We start from the raw sequence: 17,070 nt of genomic DNA on the forward strand, positions 1-17,070 counted from the left end.
GATGCTGTTGGAGAAAAATTGTGGTTCGACTACTTGACTTGCCAAGTGGCCACGTGTTTCTGACTCAGCAAACAGTAATTCACAAGAGAAGCTGAAGAAGCTGAAGACGCAGCCGACACACCCCCAGCCACCTGAATAGGACCTGTATACGAGGTAGACCTACCAGTTCCTGGGTCTCCGCGCCTTGTTCTCTCGCTGCCTCTTCTCCTTCAGCACTGTCCTGCGTCGCAGCTTCCACGAGCGATTGTTTTCGGCTCGATTCTCCCAGAACTTTTTCTCAAAATCACTCTGGGATCGGGATGTTCCCTCCTTGGTTTGCTCCTTCGACCCGAGACTGGCCCCCAACTCGGCTTCGTCAGCTTCCTCCTCCTCGTCCTCTTGTGGTGCCTCATCTCCAGGCAGTCCAGAACTGCCGTAGCTATTGAATCGACTAGGATGTGCGGTATCGGGCGTTGGGGCGGCGCTTCGTAGTCCACGATAGCGGATGTCCTGAGAGCTGAACGGTGTCAATGGGACGACAGGCTCTTCTGCGAGATCTTCAGGATCCCCCGATTCAAAGAAGGAGAACGACGTTGAGATCTCCAACGATGGCTTTGCAACGTCCTCCGAGATAGGGCCTTTTGGCTTCTTAAAGAGAGCCTCTAGTGGATGTAGTCCTGCCTGTGTTTCTGCCTCCGAAGTGCCATGAGCTGAGACACTGGAGCTCGTCTCTTCGTCAGGTTCCGAGTCGGAAGAAGAACCCGAACTGCTCGTGTCCTCCATTTGGTCCTTGTCGGGAGAGCTAGCATTCATCTCGACTTCATCGGTGCCTTCGCTGGAGGAGGAGGAGGGTGACAACGACGACGATTCAGAAGACTGTCGCCGTCTCTTGCTAGCTTTGTCGTCCACTTGGGCTTGTTGCTTGATTGTCTGGCGACGCTTGGAGACTCGCTCAGGTTCCTTCTCAATCACATGTCCTTGTTCATCGACCCAGCCTTCACCTTCAACGTACTGTAGATTTCCCTTGATGCCGAGCCCAATATCCTGTCTGATGAAGGAAGGTTGCATTGTGGACTTCTCAAACTCGTGCACTACTCGTGCAGTGCTTTTCTTCTTCGACCTGCCCTTTTCCTTCTTCCCTGCCTCTACATTATCGAGTTTGTTGGGAGGGAGCTTCGTACGAAAAAGCGCCTCGTCTTTGTCGGTATATTTGGAGCTAGACGTGGATGCCTTGCTCTTGTTCTTTTTGCTTGACTTGGTGGACTTCGCTTCGGTCCAGCCGCGTTTCACTTTGCGGTCCACGGGAAGTTCATGGCCCGAAATAACATTGCGCTCTTTGGATTTCTTCAGCTTCCCTCGCTCAGGCTTCACGCTGGGTTCTTCGTCTTTGTCCGACCCCTCGATGCGCCTGCGTTTCTGTGGCCGAGCATCTTCCACTCTAATCTTCCTGCCCTTCAAGATTGCTCCGTTCAACTTCTTCTTTAGTTTGTCGGCTTCCATGGCAGGAAGGTCAAAGTAGCCGTAGTTGTTCTCTGGGAATGTCTGGATCGAGTGATAGGACAAGTTGGTGACCGAATCGAGGAGATGTGGACCAACAATAACTTGAAGAAGATCGGAATTCAAGGGCGTTACATGTAGTCGTACAAATTCAGAGACCATGGCGTAGTCCAAACAGCACGCGGTCGGCAAGAGAAAGTGTCCAACACAAGCGCTGCGAGATTGACGCCCTGGGCACCAGCTGAATGGGATTTTTGAGGGGAATGTGCTTCAGAGGGACTCCTACCCCAAACGAATCAAGCCAAAGCTTGAATTTGTTCAGGCACAGACTGCGGCGGAAACAGCACCAAGCGGCACTGACGGAGGTACAGGGGGGACGCCAAAGCTTGAAGATCCTAAGTGATGCGGGGGACCCGAGGCTTGAGTCACCACTAATGAATTGCAGATTTAGGGAAAGCCTCACTGGTGTCATCATAATAATAATACTTTTAGGTGGCAGATAGGTGGGCAGCCCTGGCAGCCACCCAGAAGATCGCCCTCCATATCGTTATCGTAGCTGCTCGGATGCTAAGTGCCCCGACCCTTTGAGCCCTGACATTTCACTATTATCCAGCCTGTGCGTGTTTCCCCTCTGTGCTCGCACTTCCCGTACATCGTCCTGCTTCCTCTTCTAAGCACCCTGCGTCAAAACAAGACCAACGTACATTAACTTGACCTTACTGCAGCGAACTTCGCCATCCCTGGAGAAAATTGGTCTGGTCTTCCTTGCCCTGCGATTTCACTACTGCACGGCATATCTTACCACGTGCATGCACTATGTCCCAGTTTATTTCATCTCACATGGTTGTTTTGCGAGGTCACTGATCACCCAACGACCTTGATTTACATCAGCTTCCTCACTCCACGACGTTGTTTGCCCATCATCCTCAGACTCGGCCTGGGTCTCTTTTACCTGGCCGAACGCTCCGCAACATCCGAATCGTATCCTAGCCCTTCGGAAAGACCTGCACCGACCACTGCATTCGAAAACAAACGAAATCTTATTTCGACTCAAAAGCCGTTCGTGGTTGACGCCGGATCCGCAGGACACATCTAAAATGTGGCGATGACTGAACAGATTGGTGTTTCCCAGTAGCAGGAGGTTGCTTGTTGATCCAGAAATACGTCCACCATGGGCAATTCTCAGACAAAAGAAGCACGTGGCCACGGCTCCTCTGGCTCGCGGGTAAGTGGCAGGACGAGCCCGACTCCACGACAAGATGGACAACAAAACAACTTGGAAGTGCCCCTGGGGCCCGCGCACTCCCGACAACGAAGAGGCAGCCGACCCGACTTTTCCTTCCTCGGCATTGGTGGAAGCAGTGATCAGATTGCCAATTCACTTGAGCAGCGACGCGAGACTAAGGTGGAAAGAGAAGCTCGAAAGGCAGAAAAGGAGAGAGCAGCCAGACTCAAGGAGCGGGAGCGCAGTATGAAAGAAGAGCATGTTGATGGGGGATATCTGGTGACCCAAGGCGTCTACGTGGGTACGGAAGACTTCAACAAAGCAATCGTTAGACAGTTCATGGTAGGGCATTATGTCACAGTTACTCATGTGAAGGTAACTGACGCGGTACAGATCGAGCGACGGCTTGCTCCTTTCTGGAGAGGGCTGAACGATTACTCGGATTCGTGGGCAGAGCATCAACTCATGGCTGCCGCTCGCGGCATGCCTATTCCCCCAGCAGATGAAGTGCCTCCTGAGCTTGAATACCAGCTTGCGAAGAGGATCACTACAGACAGGACAAAAGAGTCTGCACTGAAAAGCCTTACGATTCCCATTGGAGGAAGATCACAGTCCTTTCAGTCAGATAGTTCAGCGCCGCTGTCACCACCTCCCAATTCTTTACCACTTCCCTCGCCCTCCTCGCCACTCCCGTCCGGCTCACCGGGGACCAGCACCTTTCGAACGCGTGCCAAAACGCTGGCGTCTCTAGCGACCTCGTCCCGGGGCAATTCTCAAGTAGATATGACTCCACGAGAATTCCAGCTGCCGCCCGACCCTTTCGTCAATGGACAGCCAATCGAAGTCTACCTGTACAAGGACGCATCGGAATGCCCGATATGTTTTCTATACTACCCACCTTACCTCAACACCACTAGGTGTTGCGAGCAGCCTATCTGTTCGGAATGTTTTGTTCAGATCAAGCGGCCTGATCCTCACCCACCCGAACATGAACAACCGGATCCGAATGCGCCACCTGTCTCAGACGCTGAGCGTGAGGCTCAGGCCGATGGTCTACTTGTCTCTGAGATTGCAACCTGTCCATATTGTAAAACCCCCGATTTCGGTATCACGTACACGCCACCTCCCTTCCGGAGAGGGCTTACCTATGGAACTGGGTCTCAACCCTATCAGGTCATGTCTGCCATGTCTTCTCAGACATCAATCTCTTCAGGCAACCTCTCTCCGGGTCCCGGTCGGAGACGAGGGACTTCTTTGTCTGCAAATGCCCCCGAAGTCATAACCACAGACAAGATACGCCCTGATTGGGCAACCAAGCTGGCGGCTGCTCGGGCTCATGCTGCGCGACGATCTGCAGCAGCTACGGCGTTACATACAGCCGCATATCTGATGAACGGGCAGGGAGCAGACTCACGTGCCTTCGCAGCATTCAGCCGCCGCGGAATGTTGAGACGGTCAACCCTAGAAGGGGGAGAGAATGGACCAAGTTCGAATTTGAGTGCACTTGCGATCCTGGCGGAGAGACATGCAGCGCGGCAACAGGAGGCGACTGGAGAATCCCGCGCAGGCTCCATGTTGCCACCACCACGCGGCAGCAGTTCCCGACGAAGTCGCATGGACGACCTGGAAGACATGATGATGATGGAGGCTATCCGCCTAAGCCTGGCCTCCGAAGAAGAACGCCGCAAGAAAGAGGAGAAAGAAGCGCGCAAAGAAGCGAAGAAGAAAGAAAAGGAGACAAAGAAGGCCGAGAAAGCGGCGCGGAAGAACAGTCTTTTCACCCTTAATTCCAACGGTAGTAACGGGGACGCATCTAGCAGCCAGATGGAAAGATCTCGAAGCAATCTCTCTCTCGGCCAAGACGATGACTCTACTGCCAGCAAGGGGAAGGGAGTAGAGCGGAGTGATACCCCTCCTGTGGATGGGGGAAAGGCGGAGGATGAGGCTCCGCGACCATCTTATATTCCAGCTCTGTCGCTGTCCGGGACTAGTCAAGAGTCCTTGGCGAGTTCCATTCCTATCCCGACCGCGGCCGAACCATTCCGACGATCTCATCTGCGGCAGATGTCAACTGCCTCGTCCACATCGTCTTCATTTGTCGAGCCAGGTCCTGCGGCCTCATTTTCGGGCTCCGGGACCCCTCCGCCAGGAAGTCTGGAGCCAATGTTCAATTTCAGAAGTCTAGCCGCCATGATTGGGGAAGATGAGAAAGACAATGACAGCGCTCATGTCGAAAATGCTCCAAGAGACCATTCGCCAAAGTCTCGGGAGGACTCGCCAGAAAAGGCGCCCCGAAAGGTTGGGGAGAGCTGGGATCATGACGACTCAGACCTTCCTGCATCTTCGGATTCGTCCCCAAGGCGGGACAGCGATGCAGAACCGGTGGCGACAAACGGGAAGCTCGTTGATGAACCACCAACCAGAGTATCACATGTTTGAAGCGTGATGGTGTGTTGGCAGGCACCCCACCGTAGCTGGGGCGCGAATTACACCAGGCAAATGTGCTGAGTTCTCTTGCGATCAGTCATGTGCATTTGGCGGTAGCCTGAAGACAAATGGCAATAAAGGCGACTTGATGGCTCTCAGCAGCGCGCACGGAATGATAGAATGTTTATTGGATTTTGGAGGTCATGTCACAAAGGTCGGTTGATGCTCGCGTCACCATCAACTCGTTCTCGAACAATGGACAGTGAAAGGTATGCAAGGGGCAGTGGCAAAGCAATGATGGGGGTGGGATGGACTCCAATGAATCCATGTTCAAGATATAGACATTTGACAGATGTTCAAGTACGGTTCCCGTGCTCATTACACAGACTACAATTTTCCCTTTTTGGGGTTTGCAACTTCACAGTCTTGGAACAAGGGCGTCGAAGGTGCTCTGGCGGTGGATTGTGATTGGCCCAAGGCGACGCGACCTCCATGGTTTCAACTTGCGCAAGGAGGATCCGAGACCTTCTTCGTTGGCCCTCTGGTCAAGAGTCGAGACCACTCATTCCTGCCCACGTCCTGCGCTGTCTGTTCCGTGCTCGCCCTGTTTACAGAGGAGAGGTCATTGCAGACTCCCCTAGCTTCTAGGTTCGCCCTACAAAAACTAAATTCACCCATTGACCGCATCAAACCGGCCGCTTGTCCTGCTTCTGATGGGCGACCTGTAAAACTGACTGGGAGAAGACATTCTGTTCTCTCCGACACCCATCTTGACAGTCATTGCAGTGCTATCCTCTCATCTGAATCGAAGATGCCCGACCTCAACTCGTTCTCCAGATCACCACGGGGTGGTTCAAATTCACAGGCTTCGGGGACGAGTTCTGCCGCAACGCAACAACCATCCGTGCCTGCGTCAAGGAGGACTTCGACACAAATGCTGCCTCCGCCACTGCCTCAGAACAACAGCCTTCCCAGCTCACCCAGGCCAGCACAGGTGGCTATGATGGACAATACAGGTGTCGGTTTAGGCCCAGGTCAGTAGAATCACCCTTCGCTCGACCAAACGACGGTGGTTGACTGAGAATGGAACTAGGTCCGATCCGACATCCTAGACCTCTGACGGCGGCCGAGTTACACCTGGAACTTGAAAAAGAACAAGAGAGCATTGTAAGCACTTGCCACTGGCGGAGAGAATGGCCTACAAGAGAAGGCACTGACAATAGACGGTTATCAGGTCAATCGACTAACTCGAGAACTGTCTGCGTTACGAGCCCAAACAGCCTCTGTTGCCTCTACCACCTCGTCCACCTCCGAGCAGCTGTTTGCCAATGACCCGTACAATACAACTACAACGGGAACCACAATCATCCCCACGAACACCCGACGTCACCGTTCCTCCTCGAACCTCTCTACTCGTTCGGCTCGTTCAATCCGTGAGAGCCTCTCCAACGCTGCCAACACCAGCGTCTCTGGCGTGGCAGCCCCACGAGACCAAAGCGTCCAGGCCAGCGCGCGGCCCAGCATGGAAATGAGCAGGCCAGATATGAGTCGACAGAACTCGACCTCTGCGACGGGGTTTCGATCTAGTTCCATTACTTCTTCCCCACATTTGACCCAGGGAGGATACGCATATCCGCACCGCAGCTCTGTGTCGTCGACAATTGACGGCTCGTCTGGAGTTTCCCATGCCGCAATGACACGCTCTCCAAGCTCCAATGCAGCTATTGCGCAAGCCAGGTACGAAGAGGCGGCATTACAGCGAGCGGAACTTGAGGCCGTGAAGCGCGAGAACGAGGCATTAAGAGCACGGGTCAAGGAGCTGGAGAAGAGCTTGCAAAAGGCCAATGAGCAGACGCAGTCAACGAATACGGCCTGAGTGCTCGCTCTTGCTCTCCGTTTCTAGAGGGACAACAGGCGAAGGAACAGACGTCGACAATAGACTCTTTGGAGATTGAGATGTGAGCGAACAGGCGAAGACAATCACATGACGAATCAAACGATGACAACGAATGAGCAACTTGAGATGACAATTTTGCTCGCCGTATAAGGATCAGGTTGCGGCGAGGAATACTTCTTAAAGGGAACGATCGAGGGACTTGAACCACAGCATGCATGGTGTTACAGGCGTTTGTTTTTCTGTGTGAGCACATTGCTTCCTAGGGGCTGAAGGTCCGGAATGGACATGCCGTGCTTTTGCGACACCGCGGCATGCCATGGAATTGACCTCGACACACAAATTGGAGCGAGAGTCATGGGCTCTTGCTCGATAAGAAAGGAATCGAAAAGGAAAACAATACTTCCATTTGTTGTGATAGAATACTCGAAAACCCTTGGAACATGTCTTGTTTCTGCGCCACTGAGCCCGTTTGTTCTTGTGCAAGCTTGATTTATTCTTCATCCCCTTGTTTCTCGCCTTGCTCATATCCCAAAGGTGCAACTATGGGTATACCTTTGCGTGCAGGGCACATGCTATTATCAAGGTCACATCAATATGGGGTGCAGGAAACTTGCAAAGGGTTGTGAAATTCATCCAGAACAAGCCTGGGTCCACACAACTGCAACGCTTCACGATCCCCTTGCCCCTTGCCCCTTCTCTGTGAGAGCTGGTTAATCGACTCCTTGATATGTTGGGTAGACGTCGCAAATCGAAAGTCGAAAGGTACCACAGCCAGAGATGCAGATTCAAAGCAGCGTGTTCTTTGACCACGTTTTGCGTTGGTGAACCACGAACCACATGAAACGGACAAACCCATCGTTGAAGACGAGACGATGGAGTTGAGCTCTATTCGAAAAGCTCGGTGGCGGGGGAAGTATATTCTCGGTAGCTGCTCGGTTGCTCTGTGTGCAAAGGACTGGTGACTCTGGTGGTGGCGGTGGTGGTGGTTCACAAGGACCACGACAACGGGGTTTGGAGGGGGGCGGAGACGAGGTATCGTTCGTTCATTCATACTTCCGGGACGGGGGAATGAGTATGGCTGCCATTTGACAAAATGTGTTTTGTTGTAAAGGATTTCATTTCAGCTCCAACAACCGTGTCGGCTCTTTGGTCGTCTTCTCGTCGACCTTCTGCTTGCCAGCACCCACCACCTCGTCGACCTTTTCCTTTCCCGCGTCCACCATTTCCTTGACTTTGTCTTGCACCTCCTGGCCCGTCTGTGACTGCCTCACTCTCGCCCACACATTGCCCACTTTCTCCTCGACCCCTTCCCGCACGAGCGACCAGTCCGTCTCCTCGACATTCTTGACCAGCTTCTCCACCTCCCTGTTCCACCGGTCCTTGAGCTCTTCTATCAATCCAGCCCGCCGGACTTCGTACGCGGGCGGATCGGGCAGCGGGGGCGCGGGCTCCACCACTGAGTTCAGCAGTGTGGCTTGTTGGGACAGGAGCGTGCGTTGGACATTGCGGTTCGCGCGGTGGACGTAGAGCGAGAAGTAGAGGAGAGAGTACGTCAGTGTGGCGCCGCCCAGCTGGTTTCGCCAAAAAAAAATATCACTGGTTAGTACGAAGAGGCCTGAATCTGTAAGAAGGTAGAGGCAGGGAGGTGCTCACAAAGCCTGTCGTGAAGCCCATCTTGGGGGGCCGCTTAGGAGAAGTTCAAAACTGCTATCCGAGTAGAGGTACTGGGGTGAGAAAAATGTTCTGACGTTGCTTGTTGTAGAGCTTGCGGAGTAGGTCGAGTCGGTAAGATCTTGTCACAAGCGAGGCTGCCGAGAGGCGCGGATGTGGAAAAGCAAGGTCAAAGGTAAGCCCTTTTGTTCTATTGTGGGATTTCGAGGACGGGGATCGGGCGAGGTTTTTGTCTGTACCGAGTACTTGCAGCTCCAACGGGCATTGAGCTCTGATATCACAATGCAACTATGGTGCTTTTGCTCCACCGTACGGATTCAGGCTCGTACTGCACGGTACATCAAACATGGAGTGAGTGCACTTTCATATCTATGCGAACCATCATCCACCATTTCACGTCTTGACCCGGAGCAAGGAGACCTATCCAGTTCTCTATTAGTGTCAACAAAATCGTGGTTTAGCTGCTTGTATACTGCCAATGTTGGTCACGAGTCACGCTGTTGCAATACGCATCAATGCCGGTCCAGCTCCTGTACCTCACTCAGCCTTACCAGCCACGAGGTTCAATTACGCAAAGACTTTGACGAAGAAAGATTGTTCGTTCCGAGATACAACCTCAGTCGATTGAGATCCCACGAGGGTCCAAAACTCAGACAGTGGCTAACGCAAAGCTTCGTAAGGCTTAGATGGGCTTTTGTACAGACTCGGATGTGGATCTGGATTCTGGAAATGATATCCGGCCTCGTTTCCTTGACTCTCACGTTCGCTGCTCGGCCGTGGAGGCACATTACTATGAGATCTGAAGAGCAGAATCCAACCTCTTTCATCCTTCTCTTCTCCACACACTCTCGCACTCCTCGGCCCGCCACTGCTGGGGAACTCGGCTATAACATGCGATCCTCGGGGCAGATGCTCAGCCTTCCCCGCATCCAGCGATACATAGTACTTTCAACCACGGTGCTACGATCGACTTGTACGAGGTATTCATTATGTATCTTGAATCACTCATCCACCAGCGCTAGCAAGAAATAGCTTCCGTCGCGCTGTGAGTGAACATGGTGGTGTTCAAATCCAAGAGGCAGATCGACATTCCTCGCCTCGATATCCTGTCACTCTTGTATGGTAGGGCCGATCAATCACGCTTCTTCACTGTGCACCGGTGTTGGCCACGGATCGTTAATTTGTTCTATAGAATCAGACTGGTGTTTAGCCCGTGAAGAGACCGAAATCCATGTGCAAGCTGCGAATCCATCGAACAGCATCACCAAGGCCGAGAGCCGCAAGTTGCTGAAACGGGTTGCCCATGTTCTTCGACAACGGTTCGGCATCGGCGCCTCGGGACCAGGTAAAGATGTTGTCCTGACGGTGCTCAGCGGGAGTCCTTTTGCACCTGTCTTCTTCTATGGCATTGTCGCTGCTGGAGGTATCTTCTCCGGCGCTAGTACAGAATACCGAGTCGAAGAGTTGACGCGTCAAATTGAGGACGGAAAGGCCAGTTTGTTGGTGTGCTCGCCAGAATGCGAAGCGCAGGTCGTTCGAGCCGGCGAGATCTGCGGCATCCCCAAGGACAGGATTTTGCTTCTCGATAGCACTATCCCACACCACTGGAAATTGATATCCGTGGCGGACCGATCAGACCTGCTTGGAACCAGTGGTCAGATGCTGGACTGGCAGCGCCTCACGGATCTGCCGACACTGGAGGATGTCACGATTTGCTTGTTATATTCGTCCGGGACCACCGGTCTACCAAAGGGTATTCGAATATCGCACTGGGGTCTTGTGGCGAACAATGTTTGCACAATGGACCCTGCGCGCCGGTATAAAGCGATCAGCGAAAAGGAGGGCCGAGAATTTACCTTCAACACTATAGCGCACCTACCCATGTCCAACATCGCCGGGATCAGTCTGTATTCGACCAATCCATTCTACATGGGCGGCACGGCTTGGTGGATGGAAAAGTACGATTTCGAAACCTTTCTCGAATGCCACAGGCGCTATCGCCCCGCCTACCAGTTCACTGTGCCCCCGGTGTGGTTGCGAATCGCGAAAAGCGACAAGGTTACGGATCATTTCGACGCTCTGCAGGTCGCCGTGACGGGTGCGGCACCCATCGGACAAGATCTCGTCAAAGAGGTTCAGAAGAAGTTGGGTCGAGGTCGGGCTCACATGGCTCAAACGTGGGGGACAACTGAGACGACGGGTGTCATTGCTGCAACGGACTGGCTCGCATATTCCAAGGACGGGACGTGGAGTGTGGGCGAGCTCTGTCCCAACGTCACCCTCCGAGTTATCGATGAGGACGGCCGAGACGTGCCGGAGGGCCAGCCGGGTGAAATGCTCGTCGGAGGGCCCATACTCGCCCAGGCATACCACAATAGACCAGAGGCCACCAGGGAGTCGTTCCAACAGGGCTTCTACCACACTGGAGATATCGGGACGTACACCAACGGCCATGTCCGCATCGTCGACCGGAAGAAGGAACTCATCAAGTACAAAGGCTCCCAGGTCGCCCCGGCCGAGCTGGAGGCGCTCCTGATCTCTCATCCTCGCATCGCCGACGCGGCGGTCATCGGCCTGTGGGATGAGGCGCAACAGACAGAAGTGCCTCGCGCGTACGTGGTTCGCCGCCAATCCTCTGACGGCGACGGCCGAACCATCACGGCCCAGGAAGTGGCCGACTTTGTCAAGAACAGAGTCGCAAGTTACAAGCAATTGCGCGGAGGTGTCTTTTTTGTCGACGAGATCCCGAAGAGCGCGTCGGGGAAGATTCTGAGAAAGGAGTTGCGGGCGAGAATAAAGCCGCCACCGTCGTCGTCGTCTTCGTCGTCGTCGATACAGGCTAAATTATAGATTGGGTAGATATATGGTAGATATACACAAGGAAGATGATGCTCTGTTAGCGACTAGAGCCTTTGAACATTTTACTTGAAAGTAGATGGAATACAAGTATACGAAATGTGAACTCGGCTTGTGAGAAAGACCCCTGGACTTGCCTATCTACTACTGTAGAGTAACCAATAACGACATAAGAGGAGAGTTGACAGTCTAAAGAATTCGAACAGTTAAAGGGGCGAGGGGATTTGCATTGGTAGAAGAAAGGACAAGGCTGAGTTGAGTGATCCGCCGTAGAAAAATCCAGGCTTCATTCTGCAGGGTACTGTCGATCATTCACTCTCACAATCCCCTCGGAGCCTCGTTCACTTTCCTTTCCCAATTGAAGTAAAAGATCTTTTTTTCGGTGACAAAAGAACTATTAGCAACGAAACACAAAAGGAGACAGTCGATCTGAAATTTCCGTATTGTCAGCACCTGTAATGCTTCAATAAACCCCGCACGCAGCCCTCACTTGGTTCTGAGGCAGACTCTTTCAGTCTCGCGCGAACAAGTAGCGAATTGATACCTCGTCGTTTCGTGAAGGGGGATCGATCGAACGAACTCACCCTCCCTTCCTCCCTCCTTCTTCTCTCTCCCACTCAGTCGTACCTATCAAAATGTCCACGCTCAAATACCGCCACCTGGGCCGCGACTCTGCGCACCGACGGGCCCTGCTGCGCAACCTGGTGACGTCGCTGATCGCCAACGAATCCATCTCGACGAGCTGGCACAAGGCCAAAGAGGCGCAGCGGCTGGCGGAGAAGCTCATTACGCTGGGGAAAAAGAACACGGGCGCGGCGCGGGAGCGGGCCAAGACCATCTTCTTCGAGCCCGAGCGCGAGGGCCACATGGACAAGCTGTTCGGCGAGCTGCGCGAGCGCTACGCCGGCCGGCCGGGGGGCTACACGCGCGTGTTGAGGCAGGAGCCCATCCGCGAGGACCAGGCGGCGTCGGCGATCCTGTCCCTCGTCGACGGGCCGCGCGACATGCGCTTCAGCATGACGGCCAAGGCGCTCGTGCGGCAGCGCAGGGAGAATCTCGACCTGTCCGAGATGATGGCCGCGAACATCCGCAAGGTGACCCGGTTTCGCATCGACGGGGAGAAGGCCCTCGAGGAAGAAGTCGACCGTCTAGAGAAGGACCAGGAGGAGCAGCGGCAAAAGGAGCAGAAGGAATTCGAGGAGGACGGCACCGTGTACGAGTGGGCGAGGGGCGAGAAGGACCGCCCCAGCGAGATCAAGAGCAAGGAGAAAAAGGGTCCCGGACGGTTGCGGAGGCAGAGGGTCGGCGAAGACAAGGCCGTCCCTTCATAGAGAGCTCTCTATCAACTCTATGCATGTGAAAAAGGAACTTGTCTGAAAAGTGTATTATCATCAGTTTGTCAGGGGCTTCAGGGGTTCGATAGACGGCCGTCATAAAATGCTCCATCTTTGCATTTTGTATAGCATAGGTATGGTGCTGGAGACCCAAAAGTGCAGCAGAGGCTACAAACAATCTAAAAACCCACCAAAGCCATAATATGTCCCAGGGGGGTATCAAGTTCTTTTCTATCCTAACATTTTACTCTTGACGTCTGACAGGAAACCCTCCAGTAACCAAGTCCAACAGAGAGCGCGTGTTGGCCCAGAAAACTTCCTTACAGCTGTAAGTCCTCATCTCGGTACTGTTCTCTCACGACCCTGTAGAGATAACCCGTGCTCACGACGGCAGGGACTTCGTTCGTCACGAACAAGTCGACGTCTCCTGCCTCGACAAAATCATACAGCGGATTTCTCGCTCCTTCTGCTAGTCCGTGGCGCAACTCACCCGCTTGAAATGGTACCACCTTTCCGGCCTCGCCGTACTCGATCAAGTTGAATGGGTCGTATGGGTATGCCGGAGAGAGCTTGTATGTCGCTGCCAAAACGATGACAGGAATGCGGTGGAATTTCGCCGCTTTGATGACGGCCTTGCCTCCTGCTGCGACAACTATGGATCCGTTCGTCAAAACGGCGTGGGCATCTAGTATGACCTTGCTTGCGCGAGGCATAACTGCGAAGGTTGCCGAGTCGGGAATCATCACCACCGTGATGCCGGCTGAAGTCAACGTCTTGGAAAACGAGTCGTTGGGAAGGTTGTCGTCATCCTCTGTGACAGCTTCTTGGTTCCCACTAAGTAAGGCGTGCGTCTTGAGGTGGTTGTTAGGATATGCTTCAGCATGAACAACCGTGAACTTCCGCTTCGAGGCGGCTCGAAGAAGAAACCGCTGAACAGTCAAGGAGGAGGAGTATGTGAAAATGGTCTCTTGTGGGTGAATCTGGTCGAGTGCGGCAGTGGCAATTTCATCGTCCGCGGCATTGATTTCGTCAATGATCTCTTTGATCCCTTTGATCACTTCAGGTCGAATATTCGATTGGAATATACCTGAAGCATGCATCTGTGGGGTAGCCTGGCCGCTGCGGCTTAATGGCGAGTCATTTGGTCCTCCTAGCATCCGCATTGTCGGATGCGCATTGATGCTAAACATAGAGGTCACAGGACGAGCAGTTTCTGGGACACCAGTGCGCGAGCTGAGTAACGGGGGACGGGGGCTCGAAGTGCCTATCTGAGGCGAAGGGCTGGAAGAATCGCCGTTAACGATCGCATGAGGGAGGTATCTCGATTGTGCAGGTTCAGATGTTGCCGGCGACTCGATCTCTGTATCACCGCCAACTGAGCTCAACTCATCCCCTCCTTTTGTGCCTGCGGCGTCGTCTTCATCTTCTTCTCGTATTATTCCCAAGACTCTTCGAACGATGTTGCCAACAGCTGGTTCGTGGGGAGCAGCTTCGATGAGCTTTTTGCCCACCTCTGTGACTCTTTGGATCAACTTGACTGAATCGGCTTGTTTGGTCACCTCAACGGTGCGGAGTAGCAGAAGTGTTGTGACCACAGCGCAACGTTTGGAGCCTCTTATTTGTCGTCGTTTAAGCAATCTTTACACACATTAACGCAGCCCATGCTGGAAGTAACTCGGGCAGAACTCACGAAGCCAAATATGTTGTCGAAGTGTCGAGCGGCTCCGTGGACAAGACCTTTTGGAAACTGGCAAACCCCGGCGTCAGAGACGCTGCGGCGGGCGCCATGTTGCCGGCTCCCTAACCAGAATAGAAAGCCGCGAGGTGTGGTTGCTGAACTGACGTGAAGTGTGTTCGTCCTTCAAGTGGTGCTTGGGGTATGTGCCGCCCAAGGTTGTAGAGTTGCCAGCGAGAGCGACACCTGGTTCTGGACTTCAAGTAGAAGAAGGGCAGTGCAATGAGTATCTTGTAGAAATATGCCCTCGTAATTCTCCCGATATATGTGTTGTGCGTTGGACCGGACCAATTTTTTGGTGGTGGTGAGGAATGACTCGCATTGCATGCCACGATTTGGAGACGTTGCAAGGGAAATGGCCCGCGTGTGTCTTCCGCTCCATGTCGCTCCCACTCCCGAACTCCCACTTCCCTCTCCCACCCGACTTGTTTCGTGACTGGCTTCTTGATCGGATCAGCTGCGCCAGCCACCACCCCTTGGTCAATAAGAGGTTCTCTTGTCTTAAGCTTGATGACATTGTCTCTATCATCTTCTTTGTCTCTGCAAACGTCTTTGGCACGGTGAAAGGAACTCCCTCCACTACGTTGAGCTGGACTACATGAGCATATCTTGTCCACCTCACACGATCCACCAAGTCTCCCCGATTTCTATCCCACTGCTCGCATACTCCCGTACTCTCGCATAGGATCGTCATGCGATCACGATAGCCACAGAAGAGGACGCTGCTTCCCGGAAGTCGATTCGTCGACCGCTATAAAGTGTCCGCGCCTACGTCTCTGCTGGGAGATGAACTCGCTCAATCTCATCTCCTCCCGAGTGATCGGACAGTCTCAATCATCCTCTCGCCCTCGGTCTCGGTCTCAAGGTGGGGAACTTTTCAAGAAGGAGTTCAGTGTTGAGGAGTTTAGAGGAAGATCATATAGCGGAGAGCTTACAGCCGAGTTGAAGAATGAGCCAGACACGGGTTTCCCAGACAAGCTCCCTGGTGAAGCAACTGCCGAGAACGACGAGCCAGCCATAAAATCGGAGGAGGAGAAGCAGCCTTTACTGCACGCGGATGAGAAGGAAGATGAAGCCTCGACTCCGGAAGGTTGGCGCCTGCTGGTCAAGCAGCTCACAGACGCGATAACCACCATTCTGGCTGCAATTGGCGCCCCAGTGGTGTATCTTGCGCAGTGCTTTAGAGACCAGGACGGGAGGTTCAGCTTTGTTCCAGGATGGCCGCGAAGGGAGAGAGCCCTCAATGCCAGCACTGCTCGTGCGATGGGCTTCTCTAATGCTGCCCAGGACGGCAGCTGGCCCAACGAGAAACCATCTCATCGCGCGCTCCAAGAGACGAAGCTGCGCCACTCCTATTCAAGCGACTCGTTAGATACCACAACTTCGGATTCGGATGCGGAACATCGCAAGGCGGAGCGTGCTCAGCTACGCTCCAAGCCGAAGCGCGAAAAGGCAGTGCGGGAGGACTCGGAAACCCGACGGTCCTCCATCAGGATCAAAGAGCAAAATGATCTTGCTCTCAAAAGAAGAAAGCAAAAGAAAGCTGCCAGCCCCCTGGCCGATTCCACTCCATTGACGGTCGACAATATCAAGTCCCCGCGATCGCCTTCCCCGTCCCTCAGGATGACCAGATATCCACATGCGCCGCAACCACCTCGACCCCTGGTCCCCCGGAGGCAACCTTCCTATGCAAACCTCATACCCAGATCTCCAACCCGGCATGGTCCACCGCTACAGCAGAAAACCCTGATCCTGGATCTTGACGAGACCCTGATTCATTCTCTGGCGAAAGGAGGCCGGATGTCGTCGGGGCATATGGTAGAGGTCAAGTTGAACGCCCCTGTGGCTCTGGCACCTCCTCAACCTGGTCAAGCAACCCCTGTGATAGGACCGCAACATCCTATCCTCTATTATGTTCACAAGCGACCCCACTGTGACGAGTTCCTGCGTAAGGTCGCCAAGTGGTATAAACTTGTGGTGTTCACGGCGTCAGTGCAAGAGTACGCTGATCCCGTTATTGACTGGTTGGAACAGGAGCGAAAGTACTTTGTGGGCAGATACTACCGGCAACATTGTACATTTCGCAATGGGGCGTACATCAAAGACCTCAGCAGCATTGAACCCGATCTGAGCAAGGTTATTATTCTGGACAACAGTCCCGTCAGTTACATTTTCCACGAAGGTAAGCCCCTCTGAGAGCAAGCATATAATGGTTGAGCCGGGCACTAAGACGATGTTCGTGGCAGACAACGCGATCCCGATCGAAGGATGGATCAATGACCCGACCGACAACGATTTGCTTCATTTGATACCCATGTTAGAGGCACTGCAGTATGTGACGGATGTGCGGGCGCTCTTGGCGCTAAGGAGGGGAGAGGCAGAGGCCAGCGCATCGGCCTCATAGATGCTGGACAAGCAGAGGTCCTTCGTATACACGATACGGAATGAA

The 17,070-nt window shown here is 53.6% G+C and overlaps 8 protein-coding genes across 8 annotated transcripts; 5 read left to right on the top strand and 3 right to left on the bottom strand.

The window, feature by feature from the left end:
• Positions 1-159: 159 nt before the first annotated feature.
• AYO21_07122 (hypothetical protein) lies at positions 160-1,638 on the bottom strand (the record flags this gene model as incomplete). Its single annotated transcript, XM_022657079.1, has 1 exon — positions 160-1,638. The coding sequence occupies one exon, from the start codon at positions 1,636-1,638 to the stop codon at positions 160-162; it is 1,479 nt and encodes a 492-aa protein (XP_022510568.1).
• A 1,009-nt stretch (positions 1,639-2,647) lies between these two features.
• AYO21_07123 (hypothetical protein) lies at positions 2,648-5,140 on the top strand (the record flags this gene model as incomplete). The annotated part of the gene is made up of 1 exon (XM_022657080.1): positions 2,648-5,140. The coding sequence occupies one exon, from the start codon at positions 2,648-2,650 to the stop codon at positions 5,138-5,140; it is 2,493 nt and encodes an 830-aa protein (XP_022510569.1).
• A 340-nt stretch (positions 5,141-5,480) lies between these two features.
• AYO21_07124 (hypothetical protein) lies at positions 5,481-7,004 on the top strand (the record flags this gene model as incomplete). The annotated part of the gene is made up of 4 exons (XM_022657081.1): positions 5,481-5,852; positions 5,966-6,146; positions 6,222-6,295; positions 6,363-7,004. 4 exons carry the CDS (start codon positions 5,481-5,483, stop codon positions 7,002-7,004), a joined length of 1,269 nt encoding a protein of 422 aa, XP_022510570.1.
• A 1,136-nt stretch (positions 7,005-8,140) lies between these two features.
• Positions 8,141-8,699, bottom strand: AYO21_07125 (hypothetical protein; the record flags this gene model as incomplete). Its single annotated transcript, XM_022657082.1, has 2 exons — positions 8,141-8,596; positions 8,679-8,699. The coding sequence occupies 2 exons, from the start codon at positions 8,697-8,699 to the stop codon at positions 8,141-8,143; spliced, it is 477 nt and encodes a 158-aa protein (XP_022510571.1).
• A 1,052-nt stretch (positions 8,700-9,751) lies between these two features.
• AYO21_07126 (hypothetical protein) lies at positions 9,752-11,546 on the top strand (the record flags this gene model as incomplete). Its single annotated transcript, XM_022657083.1, has 2 exons — positions 9,752-9,818; positions 9,889-11,546. 2 exons carry the CDS (start codon positions 9,752-9,754, stop codon positions 11,544-11,546), a joined length of 1,725 nt encoding a protein of 574 aa, XP_022510572.1.
• A 641-nt stretch (positions 11,547-12,187) lies between these two features.
• Positions 12,188-12,883, top strand: AYO21_07127 (ribosomal protein L17; the record flags this gene model as incomplete). The annotated part of the gene is made up of 1 exon (XM_022657084.1): positions 12,188-12,883. One exon carries the CDS (start codon positions 12,188-12,190, stop codon positions 12,881-12,883), a length of 696 nt encoding a protein of 231 aa, XP_022510573.1.
• Positions 12,884-13,206: 323 nt separating this feature from the next.
• AYO21_07128 (hypothetical protein) lies at positions 13,207-14,674 on the bottom strand (the record flags this gene model as incomplete). Its single annotated transcript, XM_022657085.1, has 2 exons — positions 13,207-14,524; positions 14,577-14,674. 2 exons carry the CDS (start codon positions 14,672-14,674, stop codon positions 13,207-13,209), a joined length of 1,416 nt encoding a protein of 471 aa, XP_022510574.1.
• A 733-nt stretch (positions 14,675-15,407) lies between these two features.
• On the top strand, positions 15,408-17,025 carry AYO21_07129 (hypothetical protein; the record flags this gene model as incomplete). Its single annotated transcript, XM_022657086.1, has 2 exons — positions 15,408-16,803; positions 16,868-17,025. 2 exons carry the CDS (start codon positions 15,408-15,410, stop codon positions 17,023-17,025), a joined length of 1,554 nt encoding a protein of 517 aa, XP_022510575.1.
• Between the last annotated feature and the right edge of the window lie 45 nt (positions 17,026-17,070).

This window comes from Fonsecaea monophora (assembly GCF_001642475.1).
Source record: "Fonsecaea monophora strain CBS 269.37 chromosome Unknown Scaff53, whole genome shotgun sequence".
NCBI classification, from domain to species: domain Eukaryota; kingdom Fungi; phylum Ascomycota; class Eurotiomycetes; order Chaetothyriales; family Herpotrichiellaceae; genus Fonsecaea; species Fonsecaea monophora.